The following is an 18,627-nucleotide window of genomic DNA, read 5'->3' as shown; positions in this document are numbered from 1 at the left end:
ATGTATTCTTTGGCACTCAAATTACCCTACACCGACCAGAGGTCGAATCGAGCTTAGAAATAACATTTTGGTTTGTCCCCCCTTCCCCCGCCTCCTCACTGATCACACCTTCCCGAAGAAAGCGAATTGCTACAGTTTTTCATGAACGACGGATCCTCCATGGTTTAACTCAATCCCACTGCCCACTGTAAAATTTGAATGTGAAGTTATTCCTACTAAAGAGCAAGGACAAGCTCATACTTCGTTCAATATTCTTTACCTGATATTGGTTTTTCTGCGTGACTGCTCGGCTGCATGGTAATTATGTTTCCATGGTCTAAGTTTAATTTTGTTATTGTCAAACCATGGTCAACTCTTTGGTCAAACCATCCTTTTTATAGCTCCATGGTCAAACCATAGCAATAATTGTCAAACCGTATCTCCATATAATTTGGTAGCAATAATGCTTAAATCAAGGATACTCGATCTCAATGTGGTCACACAATACACAGGATGGCTGTCCAATAAAATAGGTAGGCATTTGATTGTCAGCTCAATGAAAATCGTCTTCCAATGATAAAGAAATGGCTGTCCAATAGGTGGGCATTGAATAGTTTCAATTTGAGTCGATGGAAATCGCTTTCCAATTATAAATGCAACCCATTTTAATGTAGGTAATCGATGCTCTTCTGTTGCGTATACCATTACTTAGTGCGCATGGGTTGTGCAATAGTTTTCCATTCAGACTAGTCCAGTTTTGCACTACTGGACACCTTTGGTTAATGTTAGAGACTAGTTTTATCACTTAAAATATCAAATCTGTGAACAAAATTCTCAATTGGTCATCGAAGTTGCAGTAGGCCTGCATGAGAAAAAAAATAATAAATAAAAAAACACCCTTGTTTAAAGCCATTAGACACTTTCGGTGCAGAACAAAAAAGTTCCTATATTTACAAATAATTTACAGGGTTTACAGAAGGTAATGGTGAAAGACTTATCTTGAAATATTATTCCATGAAATGCTTTACTTTTTGAGAAAACATTAAAACAATATCAATTCTCGATAGCGAGAATTACGGATTTATTTTAAACACATGTCATGACACGGCGAAACGTGCGGAAACCAAGGGTGGGTTTTCCCGTTTATTTCTCCCGACTCCGATGACCGATTGAGCCTAAATTTTCACAGGTTTGTTATTTTATATATAAGTTGTGATACACGAAGTGTGGGACTTGGACAATACTGTTTACCGAAAGTGTCCAATGGCTTTTAATACAAAATATATACAGACATAATGCCTTCAAATGCCTCTGAATGCTTCAGGCCTGAAGTCTTCCTCAGATTCAAATTTGAGTGAAAAATTACCTCTTTCTTACAAAAACAACATTATTTCAGAGGGAGCCGTTTCTCATCATGTTTTATACTATCATGCAGCTCTCCAGTGCATGCTCGCTACCAAGTCAGTTGTTATGCTAATGACTATTATGAGTAACTGCCAGTATTGCCCAGTGGCCTTTAAAGATGGCCCTAGCCCGCTGGCCAAAGGCTGGCTTGACATCAAATGCCAATCAGAATTCCAGTGTCCAAATAAGCTAATGGAGGAAGGGTTCAACCATGGAGGTAGCATGGTAGTTTCAATACTGTGGTAAGGCTTGTTTGTTCCCAATACTTCAAGAACCTGTCGAAAACTTAAAATTAGGAATTGTATGTAGCTGTTCCGAACATGGGTCACGTGTTTTATGTATGATGCTGTTTAATAATTTTTATTAAAATGACGCTTCAGTAAATGGAAATCTGATTAATTGTTCAAATTTAAAGTGCAGAACAACCCACAGATTAGGGTATTATTTTTATGTTTACAAAACCCTTCTGATTTTTATTTGTTTTCAAACACTAGAAGCAAAAAATTGATACTCAACTTACACGGGTCTTGCGCAAATGAAAATTTTGAAATAATACTGTTAAAATATGGCCGAGTAAAAATGTTGACGGACGTTTCATATTCAGTTAAATGAGGATAATTAAAAGTGACCATGACGAACATGCAGGTAGTTGAGTTGATCATAGAGCAAGGATTTGATTGAAATAAGGCTTAACAAGACCTCTTTGTCAGTTAATAATAAACAGAGATTTACACACTGTGCTTCATAACACAAACCTCACCTAACTATACTCCAACCTGCAAAGTTTCAAACCCTACTAATCAAAGAGGAACACGTTGCCTTGGATCGGTCGAGTTGGTCTTTGAAAAGCGTTTGTTACCGTTTGTTATCAAATGCATATGGTTAGAAAGATATTTTAAAAGTAGAATACAATGATCCACACAAACATATCTCGAGTATTAACTCCTCGTCGACTAACACGAATGGCCAACCGTGTTAGTTCGCGGCGTAATAAAAGGAAAGCCGTCCAATTTCGAGTGATATTTGTGTGGATCATTATTTTGTATTATACTTTTAAAATATATCTTGGTCACAACAAACGGTTTCAAACGCTTTTCAAAGAGCAACTCGTCCGATCCAAGGCAACGTGTTCCTGTAAACGTTCTATTTCTATGGTCAAAGGGAAAACCGTTGTGACTGCTGCAATATAGTCTTTAAAAACAATAACCGCAGGCGCTAGGAATTACCCCCGCCCGATTAACAAAAAGGCGATGACCTTTCCAGCTTACGCAACATTATTATCCCGGGTTATCAGAGCGACTCGGACACCACCACCACAAGGGCTGTTAGCCGCTGTTAGCCTGCCGTCATTGAAATCATTGTGCAACCTACAGGAAGGCAGACGACAAAGTAAGCTGGGTTGGGAAGGGTTGTTCATTCATCGACACAATAACAACACTCCTATGGACTCTATTTCTCTGACTGTACTCTGTTATTACTAGAGAGTTAAGTTGTCTTTTGGTATGAATTCACCTGCGATGTAGCCTACAAGATAGTGTTGGTAAGAAAGTTTGAACATGTTTTGAAGTAGTTTGTACTTTTTGATATCTCTCTCTATGCTCTATACAAAATTCCTTCAACGTTACATGGAGGTCAAGGGGTTGCTATGTACACGTGTTGACTGTTGATGTATATGTACTGTGCATAGATCCATGCAGTTGACCCATTGGTGTACATTATTTGCTGACCAGCCGGGTCCGACGACCAGACACACAGAGCAGGTGACGACAGATATACGGATATTAGTGTATAGTGTTTGTACGTGAAGGTGGTAATTATTAAAATATGTTATCAACCATGAATGATGTGAATGAATGGGGTGGGTTCCCATGGAGCAAAGTCCTTGCTCTGGTCAGTCTGGTCATTACTTTATGGTCAATGCTGAGCAAGCAGTTTTTTATAAGCATTGTCTAAAGTTGTAGAACATGAGGCCTCGGCTACGTTGCCACACACAGTACACACACGTTGTGGATAGTGACCTTTCTAAAACAAAGTCGATGTGGTGGAAAGGTCTTGAAGTATCTACCTCGTATTCAAAACAATCGCCAACATTTTCGTCTGAGATTTAATTTTGGGGGAGAAAAGGAATGGTCAGATTGACAAAACAAGGAAGGTAATGGTAATATTGTTCTAACTCATTAAACGAACAAATTAATGGTATGTTATGGAGGTAGAAGTTAACTTAGGTAGCTTTATATTTCAGTTTAAAGGGACACACCGGCTCACCGTTTACGCAATTTAGGGCTGTAGAATCATCAATAATGTTTTTATAGATGGTTGCTGTAAAAAAAATCATCAAAATGTCACGTAATTAGCGAAAAATGTTTAAAAAACCCAAAAGCGGCAAAAGGCCAGCGTGTACGTGTTTCCAGCCGTTGCAACTGTCAAATCTTCGTGACATTGTCGCACAATGTTGTAAGTAGACTGGTGCTTTGTTTATAGCAACATTTTACTACGACGCAGCATAAGGATCCAGTCTATCCATAGATTATAAACAACCAGCATATGGGTCATTCCATGTCAGACCAACGCACTTTTTTACCTCATGTCTTCCGATTTTGATAAAAATTGCTATGATTGTAGGTCCTTATGAGCAATGAATGCACAGCAATTTTTAGCCCGATCGGACTTACCATGTGGTCAGGGCAGAAACCACTAAAATCTGACATTTTTAGGGTAAAATACCACCTTTTTGGTAAAAAATATGTCATAACCATGTCAATTCTCATCACATATATGCAAATTTGGTATCAAAATGATGAGAATTGCATGCTCAAATCAGTTCTTTTGTCAAAAATAAATTTTCTGAAATGTAGGTCACTGTAATCTTTAATATGTTATCGTGACCTTTGACCCAGTTTTTGAAATAATGTATCGTTCCAAAAATGAATGAAATAAAAATCTGTTGATAGAGCATGTCTTCCTCTATCCGAATCCACTAAGAAACAGTTGGGTTCTTCAAAATTTACAACTTTATGACTATTTTTGTACAAGTACCGTGATCGTTAATATGTTATCGTGACCTTTGACCCAATTTGTGAAACAATGCATCATTCCAAAAATCAACAAAATAAAAATCACTTGATAGAACATGTTTTCCTCTATCACAATCAACCAAGAAACAACTGGGCTCTTCAAAATTTACAATTTTATTACCATTTTTGTACAGTTGTTAGGTCACAAACTAGTCAATTGATATACTTCACATAATAAATCCACCAACAAACCTCACTCTTCTGTTTCTAAAGTTACTTAAAGTGTTCATGGTTTGCGATTTGTTTCTTGTTGACGGCTGATGTGGTTTAACCAGAATCAGAATTTAAACTATCAGCAGTGACACACCCAGGATTTATTATTTTTTGGGGGTGGGCCATATTTTCCCCAAAAATTTCTTTCGAAGATTGTAAAACAAAAAATCAAAACAACAAACAAACAAATTGAATACCTTGGAGGGGCTGGGATCAATCCCCCAGACCCATCGTCCCCCACACCCCCCCCCCCCCTTTCGGGTGCAACACTGTGATTATTAGTGATCCCAGTTAGAGATTACATCAAGGTTGAGATGGAGAAGCTGTCTGCCTTTCTTCAGTAGATCACAAACTTATGCAGTCTTACTTTAACTCCCTGTGATGAATCTTGAACAACAAATTAATGCATAGTAACTTTCTGAAAAATCCTCAAGAACAATTTGTTCAGCATGCTGCAATATTTTGTTTACCATCTTGGAAAGAATTTTGTTTCGGAAAAATGCCCTCCCCCCCCCACCCCCCTCCACTCACAACCCAAATTAAATCCTGGGTGCGTCACTGCTGGTATTTTAAAGTATGATTCTGGTTAGACCACATCAGCCCTCAACATGAAAAAAATCCCAAACCAATAAAATTTTTAGAAACTTTGGAAAGTTTTTTATTTTTATTTATTTATAAAGTAAAGTACATGTATAAATTTACTAATTTGTAACCTACCAACTGTACAAAAATGGTCTTAAAGTTGTACATTTTGAAGAGCCCAGTTGTTTCTTAGTGGATTCTGATAGAGGATGACATGCTCTATCAAGTGATTTTCATTTCATTGACTTTTGGAATGATGCGTTATTTCAAAAATTGGGTCAAAGGTCACGATAACATATTAAAGATTACAGTGAGCTACATTTCAGAAAATTTATTTTTGATGAAAGAATTGATTTAAGCATTCAATTCTCATCAATTTGATACCAAATTTGCATATATGTGATAAAAATTGACATGGTTATGACATATTTTTACCAAAAAGGTGGTATTTTACCCTAAAAATGTCAGATTTTAGTGGTTTCTGCCCTGACCACATGGAAAATCCTATCGGGCTGAAAATTGGTGTGCATTCATTGCTCATTAGGACCTACAAGCACAGCAATTTTTATCAAAATCGGAAGACATGAGGTAAAAAAGTGCGTTGGTTTGACATGGAATGACCCATATACGGATCAGGCAAATCCTTCGACGGTGGAGGTAGTCGTGCTTCGACGTACATCCAAAGATCGTCACGAAGAACACAAAAAACTAATCCAGAAAATGATGGGACAGTGACAAGTAAATAAAGCATTCCTGGCACAAACTAGACATACTACTGCAGTGCATAGGCATGATGCAGTTTGGAATGCGATCGTGGCGTACAATCATGCTCCCGACGTGCTACTCCTAGAACTATTTCAGTTTCGTCCGGCTGAAACCGAAATAGTTCTAGGAGTACCGACGTGCCAGGACCCATTCAATGCCTGTAGGCGTCTACAGAGGCACAGAAATTTGCTTAGCACAAAATAGTATTGCATAGCAGATACCAGCCAAATTTTAAAATTTGAAATGATGTGAACTTGTGGCTAGTGCCCAACTAAATTTTTGAATAGAAAGAAATTTTGTAAGCAGTATTTTTTGCTAAACAGATGAAACTGACGGATAAATGGGCCCTGTTATTCACAGTGAAACATTTTGTAATCTCGGGGGCTGGGGGTCGGGAGGGGAGGGGGGAGGGAAGCGTGAGGGATTCAAAAACGTCCTTGTGAAATGTATTTTGAAACGTAAGCGTAGCTGCAAATCTTGAAACGTAAGCCTAGCTTGACTCGGGATTGAAAGCGTAATTTTTGATTATAGCGTAACAAATCTAAAAAATGTATATGATAGTATAGTAGCTGCGTAGCTTGGAACGTAACCATACCTTTTGGAACGTAAGCATATCTTGAAACGTAAGCGTAGCTAGGTATCTTGGAACGTAAACGTAGCTGCGTATGGAGCGTAAGCGTAACTTGACTCAGGATTGAAGCGTACCTTTTGTAAATATAGCGTAACTTGAGAAGGAACGTAAGCAAAAACTTGGAATGTAGGCGTATCTTGGAACGTCATATCTTGGAAGGTAAGCGTAGCTGGATATCTTGGAACGTAAACGTAGCTGCGTATGGAACGTAAGCGTAACTTGACTCAGGATTGAAAGCGTACCTTTTGTTATTATAGCGTAACTTGACGAAACGTAAGAGTATCTTGTAATGTAAGCATAGATGAGAAGCTGTGTAGCTTCGTAACCTTATGTTTTGGAACGTAAGCATGTCTTGGAACGTAAGCGTAGCTAGGTATCTTGGAACGTAAATGTAGCTGCGTATGGAAGGTATGCGTAACCTTACTCAGGATTGAAAGCATACCTTTTGTAATTACAGCATAACTTGAGAAGGAACGTAAGCAAAAACTTGGAATGTAAGTCTAGCTTGATATCTTGCAACGTAAACATAGCTGCATATGGAACGTAAGCGTAGCTTGACTCGGGTTGAAAACGTACCTTTTGATATTATAGCGTAACTTGAAGGAACGCAAGCGTAGCTGAGCAGCTGCGTAGCTTGGAACGTAACCAAATATTACCTCAACAATCTCAAAAATAACACTTCATTCACAGAATTAAACAATATATTTTTTGACAAAATTATGCTTTGAGAGAATTTTGTTGAACTTTTTTTTCAACCTTTTATACAAAATTATTTAGACCAAATCACGCGACCTAAGTTTTTGTTTTAAAATGCTCAAAAACGGCCAAATTTGATGGGTTTTTTTATGGACTGTTCTTCTTCATTCCTGGAAGACTGCTGAATTCATTTCTTAGTCTATTTTGTAGCCCAAATAGCCCAATTCGGCCGGTGTGTCCCTTTAATACCATGAAGGAGAACGCAGTGTGAATTTGCCTCACTGTTGATCAGTACAACTGTCGTCGACACGCCATCAAGGTTTTATATACATGATTGTTATGTTAGAGCTGAACAAGTTAAAGACTGTTCATCTTTCGTTTGACTCAATGGTTTGATCTATACTGTCCTTACCCTTTGGATCAACCGACAAACCTGTGACAATTTGGGCTTAATCCATTGCGTAACTCGAGCGGAAGGCAATTATGAGGAGGGGGCATGAACAATTTGTCAACATGTAAACACATAATGTCCTTATGGTTATAACATTCGTCTGCTTTTTGCTTCATTGTTCCATTTTAAAACTGGAAATGTTTTGTGAAATCGCTTATGTAAAGTCATCGCATCGTAGAATGTGCTTTGTAGTATATTGTGGATGCTTATAAAGGCAGTGGACACTATTGATATAATTACTCAAAATAATTATTAGCATAAAACTTTCTTGATTACGAGTAATGGGGAGAGGTTGATAGTATAAAACATTGTTAGAAACAGCTCCCTCTGAAAACACGTAGTTTTCGAGAAAGAAGTAATTTTCATCGAATTTGGTTTCGAGACCTCAGATTTAGAATTTGAGGTCTCGAAATCAAGCATCAGAAAGCACACAACTTCGTGTGACAGGGGTGTTTTTTCTTCTCATTATTATCTCCCAACTTTGATGGCCGATTGAGCTCAAATGTTCACAGGTTTGCTATTTCATTATGATTAGATACATCAAGTGAGAAGACTGGTCTTTGACAATTACCAATAGTGTCCAGTGTCTTTAACTGTGGTTTTTGTTGTTGTCCACTGCATCCTTTTGTTAATGTTTGTTTAAGTTTCTGTGAAATAAAATGTTTGTCTATATTCCTGAAACAAAACTGTGTATTTTTTGTCCGAAAGCCCACTTGTTATCATCAAAACGCATGAATGTGACTTGTGGAGATTCAAATCCCTGTTGTGTCTGTTTGTAATTGTGAATGCATGCAGTCAGAAACTGAAACGTTCACATTGACTTTTATTCTCATCTTTATTGATAAATTGGCCTATCAACGTTACTTTGACGGACACTACCGTTAATTTGGCTTTTCTTAACTTTCGTATGTGAGACTTATGAGCCGTTTGGTGGCAGCAAACAGGTAAATCCATTGTTCTCAGGCACGCGCATGCTCAGAACTACGTAAACGATGGAAATATAAGTTTGCTGCCACACAGCGTTCATATAAGTCTCCACATTACGAAACACATTCAAATGCCAATTTCTATTATAGTTGTCTGCGTGGTACCAAACGTAGTTTACTTACTTCCTTGTTTGTGTCTGTTTGTCATACACCAATGGATTTGTAACGAACCCCCATATTCCAATTTCAATAACCAAAGTCATTCTATTAACCGGTTGGCCAGGGCCCAATTTCATAGAGCTGCTTAACGGTCGATTTTGTACTTATCGGGTGCACCTAGCAAATTGTTCATTTCATGGCCTTGATTAAGCAATGTTATTTGCTTATAGCGGCAAGCAAGCAAGCAAGAAAAAAGGGTCCTTAAAGAAATGTTCGTACAATGTATTAGCTTCTTGTTTACTTTCAAGTTAGTGTGTAAACATTTCGAGGGGCACTTTAAACCATTAAACAATAATACATCAGACACAGAAGGTGATGACTTTTTTTACCGCCACTCCGCATTTATTTCGCCCGCCATTTTGTCATCACCTTCTTCCTTTTTGCTGAAGCAAACATCTAAAATGGTGCGCGCGTGTTCACAGAGAAATAATTTAAGAAAAAAACAAAGGCTAAAAAACACTACTCTAAGTAATTAATCATAAACAAACCTAAGAAACAAAAACCAAAAACTAAAATGTCTGAAAATGAACCAACCCTAAAACCTGGACCAGCCAGAAGCAGATTTAAGCAAACAAATTACAATATTTAGTAAACTTACACCAAACAGTATAACTAAAACCTGGAAGGCAGTACAAACATTAAAAAAACAAGTGGGTCTAAGGGTTTTGAAGGAAGCCAGTAGCAGTTCTAAGCAAACTACAATAATGAGTAAATTTAATCTTAAAGCCATTATACACTTTCGGTAAACAGTATTGTCCAAGTCCCACACTTCGTGTATCACAACTTATATATAAAATAACAAACCTGTAAAAATTTAGGCTCAATCGGTCATCGGAGTCGGGAGAAAAATAATAACGGGAAAACCCACTCTTGTTTCCGCGCGTTTCGCCGTGTCATGACATGTGTTTAAAATAAATCCGTAATTCTCGCTAACGAGAATTAATATTGTTTTAATGTTTTCTCAAAAAGTAAAGCATTTCATGGAACAATATTTCAAGAGAAGTCTTTCACCATTACCTTCTGTAAACCCTGTAAATTATTTGTAAATCTTTGATTTTTTATTATTTTTTTCTGTACCGAAAGTGAATAATGGCTTTAAACCAAACAGTAACTAAAACCTGGACGGCAGTACAATCGTTTAAGAAACAAGTGGGTCTTCAAACATTACCGCACAAACATTGCCCCTTCGCAGTTGGAACGAATACCATTTAAATCGTGGAAGTTTGCCGAACCTCGTAGTAACGCCAAACGAGATAATACATTAGAGTTATTTTAACACTGTATTGAATGAAATTGAATCAATGAAATCAGATTCTTTTGAGAATCTATTGTGACAACCTGTGTCAATTTTAGCACAATTTTGGTAGTACGGTCCCCTTTAATCATGAAATGGACCACACAAACCTTATTACAGATTTTTATAGAAACCAGATGATCTACATTGTTCTAAATCTATGACCTTGAACTCCCACACAAGTCTCTTTTCTAAATTAAAAAGGTATATGTACACCATCTAGTTTTGGCTTTTGATGTCATTGTTATTCTTTGACTCGTCCAACCATTTCCCTGAGTTGACAAAGCATTTTATCCATTTCCGATCTCTCCTATCTGTACAGGAAGATGTCGCAGCCTTGAATAATACCCGAGTAGGACTACAGGTTGCTGTGTCTGTCGCAACAGATTGGGCCGACGTATCAATCACATTTACGGCAGGGCCTTCTGGCAGTGCTACGCTGCTCCATGTGTTTTGCTGATGAAGGTGCAGTGCTGGGACCCAACAATGAAGTATAGACGTGTTTGGAATGTTCTCCACTAAACTCCGTTTTCATGTGACGCCATGACATGTACAAGGTAACGACAAGGTAAGATAAAGTTTTGTAGGAAGATGTTCATAGTTTGCAGGTGTTTTGGTCGCACCACCCATCACAGATTTGTAAGATTTGACTCTCTGTATGGGAAAGCACAATCAAGTGAGGCTGGTGAGGTTCGGTTTTGCAGAGACGCCGTGTATGAGTTGTGGAGGTTCTGAGAAAAAAACAGTGGTCGGACAACAATCCCATGACAACGATGTCCACAATCTGATTTGATCTGATATGGGTTTTTGGGGTATATTTTTGACGTATTTTTATGTAAAAGGAATTTCGTGTACTTTTTAATTTGACTGATAAAATATTGAATTGAATTGAATTGAATTGAAAATATTTTTTAATGTATTTTAGAGTCGACGAAGTGTTCATTTTTCTGTTATCTTTCTGTTCCTATTACATCCTCAAATTTCATGTGTATTCTTTAAACGATGACGTGTACGATTGCTTGATGTTCTTGCGCATGGGGGATTTTTGTATGCTATTGCATGCAGGCCTGATGCTTCACGGAGGCAACGAATGCGGTTGCCTCCGTGCCTACTGGTCGTTGCCTTGGTGCCCTTGAAATGCCCTGGTAGAAAGTTCCTCATCATCATCAGCCGGCTGCACAGCAGGCAGAAACAAGCTTTTCCCATTCTCGACTCTACTGTATTGTGCTATTTTCCGAATCTCAATAGGGTGCCCTTTACCATGTAGAAAATGCCTTGGTGCCCTTGCCCTTTCTTTATCCTTTCATTATTATATCGGTTGAAATACTGTTTATAGACTTTAGTTTTTCTGTGTTTCGTTGTGACAGAGATGAGAAATTTTAGACTTTAAACTGAAAGACTTGTGAAAAAAAAACTTTTAATAGCATTACTAAAACTTCAGTCCATTTTAAGAGATTAATGTGTCAGCTATGAATCTCACCCTTGTTTTGTTCTCCATATCAGTAGGGATTGTGTTTGTTAATTGGAGACCACTGTTTGTTTTAATCAAATAGTTCTAGTTGTTTATATTTTATAGGCCTACCATAAAACTGAGCTGTGAACAATTTGTTTTAAGAGATGATTTGATTTTTAATGAGATTACTAATAAGCACGTTTGTTATAATCACACATGTAATTGCAAACACAATCTGACAAACTCAGATGAAAATTGTTTGGGGGAAAGTGATACCTTTTCCATAATCTCACTTCGAAATAAATACTATCGAAAGCTGCTGTACTTGTTTTCATGTAAGCTTAAGTGTTAGATTTTCTTAATCATTACCAAAAGTATACACTGGCCCTTTAACTATGAGCCCCTTTGTGTGTTTATTGCATTTTATTTTAAAGGAACACGTTGCCTTGGATCGGTCGAGTTGGAATTTGAAAAGCGTTTGTAACCGTTTGTTATAAAATGCATATGGTTTGAAAGTTGTGTAAAAAGTAGAATACAATGATCCACACACATTTGCTTCGAAATTGCGTGGTTTTCCTTTTACTTTGCGAACTAACACGGTCGGCCCCATAAATGGCCGACCGTGTTTGTCGACGAGGTAAAAGGAAAACCACGCAATTTCGAGTGATACCTTGTGTGGATCATTATATTCTACTTTTAAAATATCTTTCAAATCATATGCCTTCTATAACAAACGGTTGCATACGCCTTTCAAAGACCAATTCGACCGATCCAAGGCAACGTGTTCCTTTAAGTTAATGTCTGAGGTTTGTCCATAATGGACCTTTGAAGCAATCAAAACATGAATGATCAGATTTATTAAAGAAATAATAATTTGATTGTTCTTGTCTTTACTATTCAGTGACAGTGGGAGCGGCAGCAAGACGATCTACAGACACCTATAGAGATACCAAGGAGGCGGCGACCAGACAATGGAAAAATTAGGTTTCTCACTAAGCTGGAAGAAGGCCGTGTTGTCATGTTGCATTATTCTAGCAGCTACTGTACTGTTCATGATGTACGGAGATCAGCAACGGGCACCAACGGGTGACGGGTACCGGTCTAGCAGAGTTTACGAACAGTCCAATGCAGACTCGATAGGGGGCGCTCTGCATACCAGCAGTGGCTCTACTCAAGAATCTGCACTGCAATGGTTTCTCGATGATGATTTGTTTCCGTTAGAAGATAAGGAGGAGGCGACAGGAATTGATCCTAAAGCTGATAGGATCAATGAGACGTGTGACACGTGCTGTTATCATTACGTCACAATCAATAAAGGGATTGTAGAAATGGCGTCCGAGGAAGAACTCGCAGAAAAGGGTTGCCAGCAAAGACTTCCAGACGCCTTGATATTTGGCGTGAAAAAGGGCGGCACCACTACCCTAAAGAACTTCATTAGTTACCACCCTGACATTGCCTTCACGCAGAGCGAGTTGCACTACTTCACATCAACCACTGAGGTCCAGAAAGGTTTACAGTACTACAAGAGTAAAATGGTCTACTCGACACCAGGTCAGGTCTCTATGGAGAAGACCCCGGCCTATTCACACTACCCAAAGGTTCCTGCGCTTATCAGCAGAACCCTGCCTAATGTTAAACTTATCATTATCATGAGAGACCCAGTAGAACGAGCCGTATCGGACTTTGTGCATCTGCAAGTCACTATGGCTCAACAATGTCCGGAGATAAACCTGCACCCAGTTGTTGGCAACGACGCCCGGGGGCCTGTGTCTCTAGGCGCGGCATGCTTTAACAACAGCAAGTACTTTATCTCTGATACCTTTGAGAACTCAGTAATAGGCCTGGACGGTGCGATAAGATACACCAATCAGCTCGTCTCTAAAGGTGTTTACGTAAAGGACATCAGGCGTTACCTGAAGTACTTTAAAGCAGACCAAATCCTGGCGCTGGATGGAAATGCCTTTATCAATGATCCTTACCCCACCGTCAAGAAAGTAGAGAGCTTTCTTGGCATCCGGGATTATTTCACCAGAGAACATTTCTACTTCGACGTTCAGAAGGGCTTCTTCTGTCTTACAAAGCCGATACCAAACAATTGCATGAACCCGTCGAAAGGGCGCCCTCATCCGGATATAAGCGAAGAGACTCTAGCTAAACTTCGAGAGTACTACCGGCCGTATAACAAGGCGCTGAATGACCTGATGAATGTGGACTTTAACTGGTCATCGTAATGCTAGTTTTCGATAGTCCTTTTCTATTTATTGTTTTGAATTATTTTGTGCTTTTCATTTTCAAACTGTTTGATGCATTGTATGGTGAGGTATCAGTCAATATATATTTGGTTTGTGGTAACAGCATTATGTGTGTATCTAATTGGGTAAATTTTGTTCTTCATCGAACTGTCTTGCTATATTCTACTACCGCTAGCTGAGTAGATTACTTCTTTAGCTTATAGGATCGAAACTTCACTAACGCGGAGTGAGTTCTGAAATTGCCCTCAACTTTTTCACTAGCTCGCTCTAGCCATCGTCAGGAGGCTGACTAATCTGTTAACATGGTGTTACTGCAAACCAAATCTATAATTTCTAAACATTATACCGCATTGTTGTTGTTTGTTCTCAGTTGTTTGGAAACCTGTTTCTTTCTTTGTTTATATCGCGTATCGATCTCAGGTTTTGATGTCCACCGGGTATGCATTTCTAAATTGAATAATTATTTATATAATCATGTATTGGTTACAATTTATTTTGCTGGAATTGACAGCAATTTCATGTCATAAATATTTATTTTCGTTGTCGTATGACTAGTGAATCATTTTTTGCAATAAGTTTAATTATTTATTTGGCGCAGTTTCTTTCATGATACGGAAGACAGTACGGAAGACGACTGGTAGAGGGCGTTTGTCGAACCCCGTTCCCAGGGTACGGTCCTTTCCATGACCATGGATACTAACCTCGTGCATGCAATACAATATAATAAAACTTTATTGTCCCTGTATGGGAAATTCCTTTGGCCTTTTTGCTCACATAAAACACATAGTAACGCATGCGCGTTAACTTTGCCGTGTGTTTTGTTTGTTTTATTACAGTCAACCCTCGTAAAGTAAAGAGCACTGTTAAGAAGAGGTCCTGCTTTTAAAAAATTAAGTCCCGAATCTCATTTCTGCTTTGTGTTCCTTTGTTTTGCTGTCCTCTTATAACAACGTTCCTTTAAGAGGCAACTTAGCCAGTCCGAGAGAGTCGAATTTAGTAAATTTGTATGATACTAAAATAGGTTAGCTTAATATTATTAACATTATTTTTAATGTACAAACCGTACACCAGGGAGTTCAAAATGTGTTAACATCCAATTATGTATATATTTTTTTCAGTTTTATGAAAATGTCGACCATTACCTGGAAATGTTTAACCCATGTGATACTCATGTTTCCAAGAAGAAATAATAAATCATGGTACAATTTATTTATTTCACTGTTTTCTCGTAAGTGCAATGACTTGGGGGTCAATAGTCCTGGATGACCTTTACTGGCCCATTCCATTATCTGAGAGGGCCATAAGGTCTCAGAGTCGCAGAGTTTCTTGCATTAGTCTAACCCTCCGATAGACAGTTTTGTTCTCGGGCCTGATACTTCACGGAGGCAATGAAGGCGATTGCCTCCATGCCGCCTGGTCATTGCCTCGGTGCCCTTGAAATGCTCCGGTAGAAATTTACAACTTCCTTATAGGGTGCCCTTTACCAAGGAGAAAATGCCTTGGTGCCCTTGTCCTTTTGTACTTTGTAACACAGGTCATTATAACATAGTTAAAGGCAGTGGACACTACTGGTAGTATTAAAATAATTAAAAGCATTAAACCTTACTTGGTAACGAGTAATGGGGAGAGGTTAATGGTATATTCATAAATACCTCAGACAGTTTCGCTATTCCTATTGGTGGAGAGCGCGTCACGTGGGTGTGTATAAACCTTTGTTTATGACCGGTAAAAAGTGTTGAAACATGGGCGTAACACGCCTGCTTGCACCTGTGCTTATACGACAGTTTATTCATTCATATTGGTCGAGAGCAACGGCCGACCATAGATGTAGAATTAAAATAACTAGATCGGCCGTGCGTACATACGCGCCATTGCCTGTGTAGAAAAACTTTTGGTTCGCCATGGACGCGGTAAAAATGTCACGTTCGAAAGGCGACGTGCGGAAAATGAACACGGGAGATAGGCCTTTGACGCGCTAAATGTCACACGGCGTGCAGTACCCAGACATCCGTTGCGTGTACGAGGATGATAAATTAATAGTCTGTAACCATTTCGGATTGCACGACACTACATGCACCACAGTAAAAATGTTTGCAATCTGTATTCGCGTCGTCCGTGGATTGTAGCATTCAGGTCTGTAACTTAATAATAATAGTACAGTATTTAGAAATGTTTGGGGTGCTATAAAACAAATATTGACTGCTTTTACTCGTGCAATGGTTAGAAACTATGACTCCCTCGGTGATCCCCGTAGCGTTCTATTTTCCCTCGGCTTCGCCTCGGGAAAATAGAACGCTCCGGGGGTCACCGAGGGAGTCATAGTTTTAACCATAGCACTCGAAGCAGTCAATATTTGTATACTACATGTATATCTATGCTGCCGACACAGTAAGTGCCACATCACGCGAAACGCGCGACGCCCACATCATTCCCTTATAAGGAGTTGTTTACCCGAGGGCGGTGGAGGGCCTTACCATTTCATAGCTGGAGGGGTGTTGTGTTAAAAGAAATCATTGAACAATTACAATTTTTGCATTTATTTTACTTTTTGAGCAAAAATGTTGATGTTTTTTGACCGAAAGGGTATTTATGAACGGGATCAAAGGGTGTTGAATCGGTTTTCAACTAGTGGTTTAAACCCGCCGAGGCCTGGTTCTTAATAGTTTACCTCGACTTCGTCTCGGTAAAATTATCAAGAACCAGGCCTCGTTGGGATTAAACCACTAGTTGAAAACCTCTTCACCACACATTGATTTCCTCAACAAAACATAGAAACGGCTTTCTCTGAAGTAACGTTTCTTCCTTTACTGTCTCGCAACTTTGACGACTAATTGAGCTCAAATGTTCACAGTTATGTTGTTTTGTGAATATGTTGAGATACACCGAGTGAGAAGACTGGTCTTCGACAGTACTGGTCTTCGACAATAGTGTCCAGTGTCTTTAAAACATTCTTCTTTGAAATATGACGGGTCATGCAAATATATCAAGAATATGAATATTAATGTTAACCTTTCTGACGAAGTATTGACACTTTGTAAAGTTCTTTTATCAGCCAATCAATAAATTGTGTTTACCACTTTTACACAATAAAAAAATATTGTCGTTCTTTAAGAAACGTAATATTTGTACAAGGAGAGGAGCATGTTTTATGGTTTATAGCTCCCCGTGGTACGATGTTGAAAAAGCTAAACTGTTTCTCGTATAGTGTCCAGTGTCTTTAACTTACTCAGAGAAAGTCTCCTCTCATAAGATCAATTAAATTAAGATTATAAAATGATTTGCGTCTATGAATAAATGGGGAAAGAGTAGGACTTATACAACGACAAATCAGTTACCTGAAAATAGAAGAAGATGGACGACAAGATGAAATGATGTTTCTCCGTCTTCGTCCAGAGTTTGGAAGACTAAGGGAGAGCACGCCACCAACGGTAAGAAGGTGGACTAAATTCTCAGCATGATGAATATTCGTATAGATTAAAAGGGTGTTGTTTTAACTACAAAATGTTGGACCATCAGGTTGGGTAACGTTGTTGGTCAAAAGAATATGAACAGCACCTCATTAAAAAGCACCCGAAAGTTAACAGTTGCACAGATATTCCAGAAAGTATTGACCATCACGTTATAAAACGTCTTTAGTTTGTATCGGTGAATTATTCATGTTACAAGACCATTATCATGTTGAATAGTCCCAACAGCTGGATTTGGGTGGTTTTTATTGTCATTTATTAGATAACGACTATCAGTATAATTTTTGACATTAGAAACACTTCTATTTAACGAGCAATGGAGAGCTAATGATAGTTTCAAACAATGTGAGAAACGGCTCTCTGGAACGTAGTTTTTGAGAAAGAAGTAATTTCTCCCTCAAATATTTACAGATTCCAAGGCCTGAAGCATTTTTTTATGCAACTGAAAGCATACATTTTGTCCAACATGTGTTTTTCTTCCATATTTCTCTTGCAATTTCTTGCAAATATTAATAATCTTCATAAAATGGTAGGAGTGGCTGCTAATCGACCGGTAGAGGGCGCAAGCACGACTCCCAGTCGGAGCACTGCTGGGTGCACCCACTATACAAAAAAATCTCCCATAGCATGCAGTGTAAAATGCCAAAGAATTTATATTTTTTTTAATATACGAAATATACTTAGAAGTCTCACAGCTTTGTACAAAAGGGCAAATTTTTCATTGACTCTTAAACTTTGATCCAGTGCTCGATTTAATATTGGGAGTCCCAGTGCCGTCGAGTTATTCACCCTCCCCCAAAAACCCGCCCTAAATCAGTATTTGTTCAAATGTCCGAGCATCAATCTTGAAAAATATCCCTATGGTTACACGCCTATATTCCGACACCCCTATGTTCCAACAACTCAGCCCATATTCCGACATCCCTATGTTCCGACACCCATGATATTATGACACCCCTATATTCCGACACCCGTATGTTCCGATATCTGAACCTATATTCCGACACCCCTATATTCCGACACCCCTATGTTCTGACACCCCTATGTTCCGACAACTGAACTATATTCCGACACTCCTATGTTCCGACACTCCTATGTTCCGACACCCCTATGTTCCGACAACTCAGCCCTTATTCCGACATCCCTATGTTCCGACACCCATGATATTATGACACCCATATATTCCGACACCCCTATGTTCCAGCATCTGAACCTATATTC

The 18,627-nt window shown here is 38.7% G+C and overlaps 1 protein-coding gene across 3 annotated transcripts; it reads left to right on the top strand.

Annotated features, from left to right (window-relative positions):
- The first annotated feature begins 273 nt into the window (after positions 1-273).
- LOC117300719 (heparan sulfate glucosamine 3-O-sulfotransferase 1-like) lies at positions 274-14,017 on the top strand. Of its 3 annotated transcripts, none has more exons than XM_033784481.1 (3): positions 274-297; positions 10,557-10,802; positions 12,589-14,017. In XM_033784481.1, the coding sequence occupies exon 3, from the start codon at positions 12,659-12,661 to the stop codon at positions 13,916-13,918; it is 1,260 nt and encodes a 419-aa protein (XP_033640372.1). In that variant the 5' UTR covers positions 274-297; positions 10,557-10,802; positions 12,589-12,658; the 3' UTR covers positions 13,919-14,017. The 3 variants fall into 3 exon arrangements, with proteins under 3 accessions (XP_033640372.1, XP_033640371.1, XP_033640370.1); XM_033784480.1 differs by lacking the exon at positions 274-297 and adding an exon at positions 1,602-1,625; XM_033784479.1 differs by lacking the exon at positions 274-297 and adding an exon at positions 2,750-2,923.
- Positions 14,018-18,627: the final 4,610 nt, after the last annotated feature.

The sequence above is a fragment of the Asterias rubens genome, chromosome 16 (genome assembly GCF_902459465.1).
Source record: "Asterias rubens chromosome 16, eAstRub1.3, whole genome shotgun sequence".
NCBI classification, from domain to species: Eukaryota; Metazoa; Echinodermata; class Asteroidea; order Forcipulatida; family Asteriidae; genus Asterias; species Asterias rubens.
Note: the sequence above shows the minus strand (reverse complement) of the source record. Positions and strands in the feature narration are given on the sequence as shown.